Here is a 13,721-nt window from a genome sequence, read left to right on the forward strand (position 1 = left end):
CACGTAATGCTCTGTAATCTGGGCTGTAATCTCTGCTTTGACTAATTGCAGTGTGCTCTGTACTCTTAAATTAGCTCTGAAACTTATAATACCATGAGTCCAGCTCAGTTAAAGACAATATCGCTCAAGCACACTTCTCACCGCATTAAAATATAGTCAGAACTGCATTACAACCCATAATGAATGTTGATTTCATTGGAGAGGTGACTCAGTACCTGACAAAGGTTTATTTAATTATAAAAAAACAACAACAACAACTCAAAGGCATTGTTCACACAAATATGACAATTCTGTCGATTCAATGACATTTAAAACATGACAGTATTTTCATTTTAGGTGAACTACCCCTCCTGATACAACTTTACAATATTTAATAATACACATACAATGTATACATTATTCCAAGGACATGGTAATAAACCACTTATTGAACAAAAATGGTTCAAAATAGCTAAACCCAAAGCCATTACTGTAGCAATGGAAGTTCTGGTTTACCTCTTTATAATAACTCAATGCTTTTTTTCATGATCTGAGCCTAAGAAGCAATATTTAAGTTAGCACTGCTTTCAGAAGCAAAGTGAAGAAAAGTGTCAGAGACCATGGTCTGTCTCCTTCTAAATATATAATTGTATTTGACTATCACAAAGTGTTTATAGAAAATAGTTGCCCGAGGCTGTTTGCAAGATGGCGGTCAAGTGAAATGACTTGTCATAAAGGGAATTTGGCAAGAGCCACTCCTGTAAGGGCAGTTAAAACAATAATACAGTTTACAGCTAAAACAATAATATATAATAATAAACAATAATATACAGCATCATTAAACACTTTATCATAACTTTAACATTCTTTATTCAATACTCAAGACACAAATCTATAATTAATTTTTTAAATAAATATAACAATATTATACAACATTATTATAGGCCACTTTTAATTTTATTTGATTGTAGTTTTTTTTTCAGAATTATTTTTGAAATTATTTTGTCTTATTTTACAGCTTAAAATCTCTGACCAGCAGTAGAACTAGTAAAACTATAACCTTTAAATGATAAAAAATACCACCAAAGAATACAGTGTGTAATGTACTGAAAGTAACACAGACGTTGACTTTGTGATTCAAGTTATTTTCAGGATTAATGCATCAATGATCTTTTGTTTTGAACACCAAAGATCGATTGGCTGAGAGATGGGATACAGTTACTGGATAAGATGAAAAGGCACTAACAAAACATTTCAACAAATCAAAGGATACTGTTTGTCACCATGTTCTTGTTCAATTATAGTAAGAAAAAGTAAAATGGGCTGACAGTAAAGATAAATCGTCACCTTAGAATTATAAGATTCTATCTGCGTTCTGAAGGATTTTGAGACATTGAGCTTCAAAGTTTTAACATTCCATAGCAAACAGTATGTGTGTAACATTTGTTTTTTAAATAAAAAGTCATAAAATGTAAACAACATTAATGTAAATGTAAAAAAAATCCCATAATGTAAATAAGTTGTCATTTAATAAGAATATGTCAATAACTCAATTTTGATAAAAATGTCAGATAGAACCTTATAATTCTGAGGTGACGAAATAAAAAAAAAAAAAGAAAGATCCATAGCTGGCCAAATTAAATTGTAATGGCAAAGTCTCTAAGAGACAAATAGAGGCTGAAGAGCTGTCATTTTCCAAAAGACAAGGCAGTTTTCTGAAAGAGGAAGACATCAAGAAAATCAATACAAACACTCTATTTACAATTACAGCAGAGAAGTCCCAAAATTCTCTCTTCTTCTTTTTTTTCTTACACTCAATTCATTATTGGAGATACAAAATATGCCATTCCCACTACATCACTTACTAACAGTGTTATCTTCTGTGACTTGCATGCATCAGGCTTTCAGACACGTGCCCTATGTGGAGGAACTTTCTCTTTCTCGATTATCCATTGAGCTGAGCAAATAAAAATAAAATGACATGAGGTGTGAAAACTGATAAATCTATTGGATTTGAAGAATTTATACTCACATTTGATGCTGCCGCACAAAATCTGCAAACTGGCGATCTCGAGCGTAGAGTTCAAGGATGCGAATACGATCTTGAATCTCCTAAAGGACATTATGAGTAAAAAAACAACAGTTTTACAACATTTTCTCTTTAACAACTCTCCTATACAAGCAATTGATTGTAAACCTACTCTACCATTATCTTTTTTTTTTTTTGACACACACTCATACCTCTTTAGTAAGTTCACTGTGCTCATAAATATGGTGTATCTCTTCGCTGCTGAAGTCAGTGGATGCCTCGGCACTGGCGCTGCTGTGAACTGGTGGCTCAGGATACCGCTGATAGTAATGGCTGTAGCCGGTTGTTAAATCGCTCTCAAACATGGGGTTGTACTTAGTGGCCCTGTCTATAAATGGTGGACTGTCCTCTCTCCTGCGTACATAAAAAGTAAGCACACATTAAAAAGATTGCAGCCATCCGCAGGGCTAAGAAGTCATGACCTAAAGAGGGTCAAAGGATCACAGATCAGCCCTCTTGATGAATTAATGCAAATCTTATAATGGCATTACTGAAGTAGTAAGCTTCTTCCTAGGTGTTGCACATGCAGTAATTAAAGAGATATACGAGAGAATTGATCATTTAATGCAAATATAACTCACTCATCCATAAGTTATAATAATTATTTACATTCCATATCTTCAAGGCTACATTTATAAATAAATGTAATATTTAATAAATAATTCATTTCAAGACTTATGTTATGCTTAGAGTGTTTAGCATGTAATATTATGCTTGATATGCGTTTTTATTTATTTGTTTTCTGTTTTATAGCATCTATGCAGCAGATAAAGTCTGATTTACTTAAGGTCAAACACTTAAGCGTAATTTTGTGTCAGGGGATTGGTTCCTGAAAGCTCAGACTTTTGAGGTAAAGCTTTCATACACTGGAATTTACTTAAGACATTAAGACTTAATTAAGTCATTATTAGAAAGAGTATTATAATAGCAAGAATCCAGGGACGTGCGGTCAGGGGAGGCAGTGCTTCACCTGTCATCATGCTCACCTGCCATCATGAGATGTATACTAATGATAAAATAAATATTTGTCCACTGATCTGTGCTATAAATGCAATTTCTGTATGATTCAAATGATTTCAATACTTTAAATAATCAAAATCGCTGTGCCTCACGTAAGATTGGACAATCTCTTGCATCCCTTGCACACTAGGTTGAGCGTGTGCCTTTTGCTCACTCAGTGTATGCTACCAATGTAGTGCTTTATTAAAATGTTTTTATACATTGTAGACATTGTTTATTATATGTCCTCACTTTGCATATGATAGGTAATGTATTTCACGTATGTGTATCACTTATTTAGTGTTAGGATCTGACATAAAACCGCACTGAAATTACATGAGGTGAGGCAGGCAGCAGCTCTGCCGCACTGAAGAGGGTGCATGTATTTTTCTTGATCAGTGGTTGTTCTTCTTCTACGCAGTAAAATCTGTTATTTTATGTTTTTCTCTGACTGACTGCAAAAATTGTGGATGTAACGTCAATATCTCAGCTCAAAAATGTTTCCCAATTGGACTTTTAATCAAAACGTGAATAAATAATGGACGAACAATGCGGTAGCTAAAGGGCTTGCTTCAAAAGATTCGATCATTTCAATGTAATTCAAGTAATTTCAAGACTTCATTTAGAAGCAAAGGTAAGTACAGTGTGCAAATAGTGAGTGTGGGGGTGTGTGTATTTGTTTGTGAATGAGAGAGAGCGCATTTGCGGCGGTGCTGTGCATGTCTCGTTTGGTACAGGCTGTCTATAGTGTTCTCCTTTTTAGTTTTTAGGGAGCATATTGAATCGCTCCGCATTTTACATTCTTCCTTGGCCCAGTATGTTCCTGCCATGTGTATAGAAAGAATTCTATTTGGAAAATATATTAGATCCATAGGTTTGTAAACATAACCCTGAAAGAGTCGTGCCTCGACAGCTAAAAACCTCACCGCACGTCACTGCAATAATCCATGATAAATTTAAACTATAATTTACAAGGTTGACAATCAAAAATCACTAGATTGCTTTTGCAGAGTAAGTACGCAGACAGATGAATGCTTTCACATAGCCAAAAAAAGACCATATACACTAGCAATGACCATGGGAAACACTAAATTCATTTACTTTTTTGTGTTGTGCTCAAACCTCTATTGATTTCAGTCAAAATATTGTTTACCATGTAAATCGTTTTTATTGCTTTCCTGCTTACTAGTACTAACCAGTTAGTGACCTATTAAGTATACTAAGCATGAAAATACAAGTTCAAAGGGTCTCAATGAAATCCTAACATTTAAATGCATGTTAATACCGGGTGAAAATAGCCATGCGTCTAAGATGGTTCCTTGTGATCAGATTGCTGAAGATGCTTGAGAATACCAGTTCCCCTTCGGTTGGGGAACTTCAGTGCCATGAATGGGAGGATTCGTATCAGAAGCCGCTTATCTGGAGAGTATTGAACGGGCCAATGAATTAAATTAATTGGCAGCGTAAGCTTGCGCAGGTGTGCGACATCTGCAATCATCTCAGCATATAAGCACACCTGAAGCCAGCAGACGCCATCCTTTTCGCTTCAGATCCTTTCTGAGTGAGTCGATGAGGGTTCCTCTTGCTGATCAGCACTTCAGAGCGAACGAGTGTGTCTCCCGGTCCAGAGTGGGTCTTCGCGGTGGCAGACGGTCGAGCTGGGTTACTCCCTTGCCTGCGGTTCTTTGGGTCCGGTCCTCCAGAGCGGTGCGTATAGTTGCAACTTTCCTAAAAGAGCAACACAGTCGTGCAGCACGTCCTTTTCAGGATGGCGCTCCGACTGTGCGTTTCTGGATGCGGGGGTTTCCTGTCTCCGGATGATGGACACGATCACTGCATTGCATGTTTGGGGGTCCAGCATGTTAATGCGGTGCTCGCGGGCGGTTCATGTCGTCATTGCGATGCCATGACCGTTGCACAGCTAAGATCGCGGCTAACTTTCGCAAGAGAGCGAGCCACCCCAGTTGCCTCCTGTTCTAAAAAAGCAGCGGGCGCTCGGGCAGATCTGAGGGTTTCAGCGGGAGCTAATCCGCCGCCCACGGGCTCGCGGACCTCTCGCTCCTCACGGCGCTCCATCCAAGCTTCGGGTGGTGAGAGTGATCCGTCTAACCAGATGGTAGCTCTCACACTCGCTGACACCGGAGATCAGATGTCCTCCGCGGCATCGGAGGGTGGGCTTTCACTGTCCGACGAAGATCCGGACCCGCTCGCCCCCTCCGGGCAGGTGAGCGCTGTCAAATCGGATCCTGAAGCGGACATGTTAGCCGTGCTTTCCCGGGCTGCTTCGGCCGTGGGGTTGGAGATGGTTTATCCCCCAGCTCCGCGGCCGGACCGACTAGATGGGTGCTACGTAGAGGACCAGAAGGCGAAGCCTTCGAAGCCTCTCGTCCCCTTCTTCCCGGAAGTGCACAGTAGGCTCACGCAGTCCTGGAGGGCACCTTTCTCTGCCCGTGCTGCGAGTGCCTCCGCCCTCACCGCCCTTGACAGCGGAGCTGCCAGGGGGTATGAGGCGATCCCGTCAGTGGAGCGCGCTATCGCGGTCAATCTTTGTCCGCGCGGCGCCTCTACGTGGCGGGGTTTGCCCCGCCTCCCGTCCAAAGCCTGTAGGTTGTCTGCCTCCCTCGGAGCCAGAGCTTATAAGGCTGCGGGCCAGGCTGCTTCTGCTTTGCACGCGATGGCCACCTACCAGCGCTACCAAGCGCAGGCGCTGGCCGAGCTGCACGAGGGCGGGTCCAACCCAAGCTTATTACATGAGCTGCGCACCGCGACCGACTATGCTCTTCGGACTACTAAGTCCGCCGTGTGTGCGCTGGGGAGGACGATGTCCACACTTGTGGTTCAGGAACGCCACCTCTGGCTAAACCTGGCCGATATGCGCGACGTTGACAAAGTTCGCTTTCTTGACTCGCCCATATCCCAGGCTGGCCTGTTCGGCGACACTGTCGGTGAATTCACCCAGGAATTCAAGGCGGTGAAAGAGCAGTCGGATGCGATGGGCAATGTCATCTATCGGCGTGGCCGTAAGCCCGCTCCGCCCGCCGAGCCATCCACCTCCGCTGTTCCTCGCCGAGGGCGCCCGCCAACGAGTGCTGCCCCGCCCCCGCCTGCGCCTCCGGCCAAGCGGGCGCGGCGTTCACCTCGAAAGCAGGCAGCCCCTCCTGCCCAGGGCGCCGTTAAGTCCGGTAAACGGACCGCGAAGCGTCCCTGAGACAGGCCATCCGGAGAAGAGGAAACTTGCTCTTTCCCCGCTGGAGGGCGGGGCCCCGATAACAACGGTACTTTTCAGTGCCACCAAAACATCAGTAAAAGAGCACTTTTTCCCTTCCCCGGATGTGACTGCACGAGTTCTGCCAGTCCGGGACGCGCTGCCTTCCGGCTCGCAGACTCTACGTGCTTCGCCAGTGGCTCACGAGCGCTGGGGGGACGGTCTCCCTTCCCTCAGCCCTCCAGCCCCCTCTCCGGAGTCAGGGTGCGGAGCCAGAGCGAATCGCTCTCCTCCAGCTTTTCTGCGGGACCCTCGTGCTTCCCGGATCAGCACACCCACTCCGCGCTGCCCCACCGCTGGTACGTCAGCGATTGTAGCGATGACTCCATTAGCGAGGGCTCTGCCTGCCTGGTTAGCGTGGGCCAGCCCCTCGCGGTGGCTCATACGCACAATCAGACTCGGTTACGCGATTCAGTTCGCGAAACGGCCCCCCAAGTTTACGGGCGTGTATTTCTCCAGGGTCAACCCCCTGTCCGCCCCTGTCTTGCGAGAGGAGATTGCTGCCCTCCTGGCGAAGGGTGCAATCGAGCCGGTTCCTCCAGCCGAGATGGAGAGTGGGTTTTACAGCCCATACTTCATCGTACCCAAAAAGAGCGGTGGGTCACGGCCAATCCTAGATCTGCGCGTTTTGAACCGCTGTCTGCACAAGCTGCCGTTCAGAATGCTCACGCAGAGGCGCATTCTCCAATGCGTTCGTCCTCGGGATTGGTTTGCAGCCATAGACCTGAAGGACGCGTATTTCCATGTCTCCATTCTTCCACGCCACCGCCAATTTCTGCGGTTTGCGTTCGAGGGTCGAGCGTGGCAGTACAAGGTCCTCCCCTTCGGGCTCTCTCTGTCTCCGCGGGTCTTCACCAAACTCGCGGAGGGTGCCCTAGCGCCCCTTCGGCTCGCGGGCATTCGCATACTCAGTTATCTCGACGACTGGCTGATTTTAGCCCACTCGCGGGAGCAATTGATTGTGCACAGGGACGAGGTGCTTCGGCATCTCCGCCTACTGGGGCTTCAGGTCAACCGAGAAAAGAGCAAACTCGCCCCCGTGCAGAGGATTTCTTTTCTTGGGATGGAGCTGGACTCGATCACCATGGTAGCGCTCCTCTCCGAGGAACGCGCTCGCCTGTTGCTGAACTGTCTGAGGGAGCTCGACAGCAAACTAGTGGTCCCACTGAAGTTCTTTCAGAGGCTCCTGGGGCATATGGCATCCGCAGCCGCCGTCACGCCGCTCGGGTTGCTCCATATGAGACCACTTCAGCACTGGCTTCACGATCGGGTCCCCAGACGCGCATGGCACGCGGGCACACACCGGGTCTCGGTTACTGCGCTGTGTCGCCGCGCCCTCAGCCCTTGGAACGACCCCTCGTTCCTACAGGCCGGTGTGCCTCTAGGACAGGCGTCCAGCCATGTTGTTGTTTCAACAGACGCTTCCAACACGGGTTGGGGGGCCGTGTGTCGCGGGCATGCGGCTGCGGGCCTCTGGAAGGGTGCCCAGCTGCATTGGCATATCAATCGCCTAGAGCTGTTGGCAGTGTTCCTCGCTCTCCACCGCTTTTTACCGGTGCTGGAGCGGCAACACGTGCTGGTCAGGATGGACAGTACGGCGGCGGCGGCGTATATCAACCGCATGGGGGGTATGCGCTCTCGCCGCATGTCTCAGCTCGCCCGCCGTCTGCTCCTCTGGAGTCACCCGCGGCTGAAATCGCTGCGCGCCATTCACGTCCCAGGCACGCTCAATCGTGCAGCCGATGCGCTCTCACGACAGCTGTTACGCCCTGGAGAATGGAGACTCCACCCCGAGTCTGTTCAGCTGATATGGGCGCGATTCGGGGAGGCCCAGATCGATCTGTTTGCTTCCCCCGAGAACGCTCACTGCCAGTTGTTTTTTTCCCTGACCGAGGGCTCTCTCGGCACGGATGCACTGGCCCACAGCTGGCCTCGGGGCATGCGCAAGTATGCGTTTCCCCCAGTGAGCCTGCTCGCGCAGTTTCTGTGCAAGGTCAGGGAGGACGAGGAACAGGTTCTGCTAGTTGCGCCCCTTTGGCCCAACCGGACCTGGATATCAGAGCTCTCACTCCTCGCGACGGCCCTCCCCTGGCGGATCCCTTTGAGAGAGGACCTACTCTCTCAGGGACAGGGCACCATCTGGCACCCTCGCCCCGATCTTTGGAACCTCCACGTGTGGTCCCTAGACGCGAGGAAGACTTAGGTAACCTACCGACTGCGGTGGTTAATACCATCACTCAGGCTAGAGCCCCCTCCACGAGGCGCGCCTACGCCCTGAAGTGGAGTCTATTCACTGAATGGTGCGTCTCTCGCAGAGAAGACCCCCGAAATTGCCAGATTAGTGTTGTGCTCTCTTTCCTTCAAGAGAAGTTGGACAGCAGGCTGTCGCCCTCCACTCTCAAGGTTTACGTGGCCGCCATCTCCGCTTATCATAGCGCGGTAGCTGGCGGCACCGTGGGAAAGCATAACCTGGTCATCCAGTTCCTTAGGGGTGCTAGGCGAATTAATCCATCTCGCCCCCCTCTCATGCCCTCTTGGGATCTCGCCCTCGTTCTCACGAGTCTGCGATCCGATCCCTTTGAGCCACTCGAATCAGTATCTCTAAGTTTTCTGTCCCTGAAGACAGCTCTGCTGGTTGCGTTGGCCTCCATCAAGAGGGTCGGGGACCTGGAGGCATTTTCGGTCAGTGACTCGTGCCTGGAATTCGGGCCGGATTACTCTCACGTTATCCTGAGACCCCGCCCCGGTTATGTGCCCAAGGTTCCTACCACCCCCTTTAGAGATCAGGTAGTGAACCTGCAAGCGCTGCCCCCGGAGGAGGCAGACCCAGCCCTTTCTTTACTTTGTCCAGTTCGCGCTCTGCGCATTTATGTGGACCGTACTCAGAATTTTAGATCATCTGAGCAGCTCTTTGTCTGTTATGGCGGTCGGCAGCAGGGAAGTGCCGTATCGAAACAAAGATTATCCCACTGGATTGTGGATGCCATTTCACTCGCTTATTCGAGTCGAGGTCAGCCGTGTCCCCCGGGAGTACGTGCACACTCCACTCGGAGCGTTGCATCCTCTTGGGCGCGTGCACGCGGCGCCTCTCTAACAGACATCTGTAGAGCTGCGGGCTGGGCGACACCCAACACATTTGCAAGGTTTTACAATCTGCGAGTGGAGCCGGTTTCCTCAAGGGTATTAGGTAACCCTTGGTGATTGAGGAGACAACTCGGTAGGGTGTTGAAACACGCTTGCTGCGCCATTCTCCCTAACACGGAGGTACGTGCGCCTTTTTTATCTGTCAGTAAAGTTCCCCGTCAGGTGAGCCCTGCAGATTCCTCCGTGGCCCCCAGCACTGACTCAGCGGAGGAGTCACTTGCTGGCCCACTACGTTGTAGGTCTGCCCGCTGGTCAGCCCGCGTTTTGGGTATAGGTGCCTGCTATGCGTGATCCCCACTAGGCGATCCCATATGCTTATTCCGCCACGGTTAAGTCCCCCCCCTGGGCGGACCCGTGTCTTCCCTCTCCGCTAACCACTCTTTGCTATGCGTACTCCCCCTTTTTAGGGCTAGTCCATAGGTAAATTCTGCCATCTATCCCCCCCTTGGGTAACGGATGGCCTCCGCAGCGTCCTCCCTATCGGGATTGCACGCTTCCCAACGTACTGTCGTATTTCCTAGAATTATCTAGATGCTCACGACTTCCCAAAAAATATATCTAAATCCGTAAAACTTCTGTTGAAGTAGGATAAATTAGGGCCAGGGACACGTTGGAGGACCGCGCCCCCCATGATGTGGGTGCGTCACGCTTGCTTGACTATCTCCTCATCGGGGGTGTTGGTAAGGTGCAGTCATTATGGCGCTTTCCATATTCTCCCATTCATGGCACTGAAGTTCCCCAACCGAAGGGGAACGTTCGAGGTTACAGAAGTAACCCTTCGTTCCCCGAGGAGGGGAACGGAAGTGCCATATTCCGTCGCCATAATGACTGTCCCTTAGCTGTTTGAAAGTCTCTTCAGCTTAAAAGGATGGCGTCTGCTGGCTTCAGGTGTGCTTATATGCTGAGATGATTGCAGATGTCGCACACCTGCGCAAGCTTACGCTGCCAATTAATTTCATTCATTGGCCCGTTCAATACTCTCCAGATAAGCGGCTTCTGATACGAATCCTCCCATTCATGGCACTTCCGTTCCCCTCCTCAGGGAACGAAGGGTTACTTCTGTAACCTCGAACGTTTTAAATAGGGCCTGTGATAAAAGTTACTTACCGCATTGGATCCTCTGTCTCATCTTTGTCATACTGATCTCTCAGAGTTCTTGCTAGGAAGAAGATTACTCCTGACGCCACAAGAAGGAACCCAGCAACAGATGCTATGGCAATACCAACTACAAGTGGCTCTGAAACATATTCTTCACAATGCTCTCCTCTGTACCACCAATTTTCCCCCACGCGGCATCTACAGAGCAGACACACACACATAATAACTTCAGGAAAATGCCAACGTTGCCACAATATACATTCTGTTCTCTAGGTAATATGCTTCCTTAAATGTGCATAATAAAAAAGTCACTGTGCCTGCATATGGCTCCTTGACCAGGAATGATATCACATTTCCCATCATTCAGGCAGAAGTCAGGCTGAATGTCACAGATACTCTGGCAGGGTAGTCCATCCACGCTGAAGTAACCAGCATTGCACACACATTCAGCCTCACCTGACCAGCGGTTCACTGTACATTCTGCAAACTCATTACATGCCTGAAACTTGCATGGGTCTGCTTGTTCCCCTAAAACAAGAATAACACAGGTGCAAACATAAAGGAGGCATGTAGAGACAGCTTATTTAAATAGTTATTGATCTTTTTTTTTTTTTTTCAAATGGTCTTACCTGATTCAACATCCAATGAATATTTGTCAATGGCAAGGTTCATGGTCTGGTAAGCTGTGTTGCAGAAGTCCTCTAGAATGAGGTAAACAGCAGTATTGACTTCACGAGGAACAGGCTTCCCAAACTTCATACGGCTGTTCACCACTATACTTCCATTCCTGAAGTTCAAGATCTCCAGGTTCTCAAAGTGACTGAGATTGGACTGCAGATATGGCACCAACTAAGGGGCAAAGAGTTCCAATAGTGAGGCCATGAACTCACTAACATAATATAGATATAACTCCACTTCTGAAGGACAAGTGTTCTGCTGATTTTAGTACCAATAACAATCTAACCCAACTATTTGTGATTCGCAAGCAACATTTTGGACACCTTGATTAACTTTTTAAGTATTTTCCTAGGTGGCTAGCCCTCCAGGATATTGAAAATCCATGTTGTATAATATAAAATACTGATTAAGAATCAGGCATTGAAGTTATCAAATAGAGGAGAGAGTACCATTGAAAAAGGAAAAGAGAGTGCTGGCCACAGAAAGCAGACCCAACATCCATAAAGATTGCCATGATATCCACTTGTAGCGATTGCAATAAAGAATATCTTTAAAGAATTGGGCTCTACAGTCACAGCAAGTAATGTTGTTTAACAAATGTCGAGAAACCCTAAGGCAACAATCCTAGTGTTTTATAAGACAGAATGGAAGGGCGCAAGAAATCTATGTTTTTGGATGTTGGATTTCTATATTGTCTATTTCTGCTTTTGGAATATCACATTTCTAAATAGATTAGTTACAACATCACATATTAGTTAGTCAAATTTAATTGTTGCTAAATTTTAACTGGTGGGCCTGCAATTCATATTTTTGGCTAAAGGGTGAATGTTTGAAAGAAAATCTGAAGAAAGAGAAAGATGGGAAAGGAAAAATGTAGGAGATACATTACCAGTTCAATAAAGCGTTGTTCCAAGGCTTTGTACTCTGCTGAGCTCTTATTGAACAGATCGTCTGAGAACATCATGTTAGTTACACGCAGACTGAAAAACACCATCAAAGACCGACCAGGGTTCGTTGGCAATGCAACACTGGAAACAACATCGCCCTGGATGTCACCAGCAATGCCACTACCCTCTTCCTCACTGTAATGGATCACAGCCAGAGATGTATTCATGACTTCTGAACTTAAGGTATGTCCTAACTCCACCTCTTCTGGGGTCATCATGGTAATAGGGAAGAAGGGTGATTCTTTCTCAGGTACAAGAGGAGTTGGAGAGATTGAACTTGTTGGTTCAATGGTGACCAGTATGACCTCATCCTTTGTTAGATAATCCTCTGTTTCCTCTGAAAACTGTATAGCTAAAACATCTGTTATTACAAAATCATTATTCTCTTGTGCCATAGTGGTACTGTAAACATATTCTTCCTCTTCATCTTCTTTTACATCCTCTGATTCCTTCTTTGTGATAATTCCAACTGATTCATTTTTTGTTATAATTCCAACAATGGTTTCTTCATCAATCCATGTTTCTGTTATAGCTCTTCCTGGCATCTTGCCTTCATCTGGCCTCTCTTCTTCGGCAGATATTATGAAGTCTTCCTCAGGTTCTGGGGTAGATTCGGCCTCAGCCACTTGCACTGGCAGCATTGGGGGTGAATCCCTAAAAATCTGCAGGTTTACTTCCTTTCCATCTTCAACAGTAGTCAGTTCAGAGGTTTCTTCAGGCAGAATCTGGCTCTCTTCAACCACAGTTGTAATTGTTGAGAATTCATAGTCTATCTGAAGTATGTCTTCATCAGTGAAAACCTCTTCATCAACTACTGCTTCTCCAATTGGCATCTGTGCCTCAGTAGGCAAGACAGTTACCCAACTTTCTTCTCCTCCACCAGATCCAGAGGCAGGATCAAGGTCATCTGTTGTGACAACCCTATCTTTTGAATCAGTAACAGGCCCAACAGCTTCACCTGACATGGTAGCAATCTGGCTAGGAGTAATCGTCAACACCAAGATCTTGTCTTGAAGTTCTAAAAGGAGGAATAAACAAACACCTTGAGTCTTTCACCACTATATTTGTTAAATTCAGGGCTATCATTTCCTGCTCATAGGATGCCCTTGTCTTTCAGAATTCAGAAAATGTAATGATAAGTGTGCTACTGGCCATCCAGTAACAGGATCAGACACCCTTACTTAGGGTGCTTTCACACTTGGTTCAATTGCCTGGATCGCACCCAAGTTCGATTGTCCCCCCTTGCCACCTTCTCAGTTGGTTTGTGTTCACACTGTCTTTTTTCCTTCTGAACCCTGGTACACTTGCGTCATCAAGCTGCTGTTTTGTTTATGGCTGTTGCTAAGTGATGGTCACGAAAGTAAAGCGCCAAAATGGAAAGACATCCGCACATCGCGGTCATTCTGCTTTTACTGAATCTTTTGGTTTTGAACATACAGAAAGTGACTTGCGTCCATCTGCCGCAAACATATTATAAACATTCAGAATATCACACAGTCTGCATTACACTAGTGTCCCCCCC

The 13,721-nt window shown here is 46.7% G+C and overlaps 1 protein-coding gene across 1 annotated transcript in view; it reads right to left on the bottom strand.

Moving 5' to 3' along the window:
- Positions 1 to 207: 207 nt before the first annotated feature.
- Positions 208 to 13,721, bottom strand: part of impg2a (interphotoreceptor matrix proteoglycan 2a) — a 32,629-nt gene continuing 19,115 nt past the window's right edge. Inside the window, exons 18-24 of the mRNA XM_087267918.1 lie at positions 12,142 to 13,217; positions 11,204 to 11,423; positions 10,892 to 11,102; positions 10,584 to 10,772; positions 2,221 to 2,422; positions 2,012 to 2,091; positions 208 to 1,936 (exon numbers count right to left, since the gene is read on the bottom strand). Coding sequence (XP_087124044.1) covers positions 1,897 to 1,936; positions 2,012 to 2,091; positions 2,221 to 2,422; positions 10,584 to 10,772; positions 10,892 to 11,102; positions 11,204 to 11,423; positions 12,142 to 13,217 — 2,018 coding nt within the window. The 3' untranslated portion in view covers positions 208 to 1,896. The remainder of the gene's footprint in view (positions 1,937 to 2,011; positions 2,092 to 2,220; positions 2,423 to 10,583; positions 10,773 to 10,891; positions 11,103 to 11,203; positions 11,424 to 12,141; positions 13,218 to 13,721) is intronic.

The sequence above is a fragment of the Danio rerio genome, chromosome 9 (genome assembly GCF_052040795.2).
Source record: "Danio rerio strain M-AB ecotype USA chromosome 9, GRCz13ab, whole genome shotgun sequence".
NCBI lineage: Eukaryota > Metazoa > Chordata > Actinopteri > Cypriniformes > Danionidae > Danio > Danio rerio.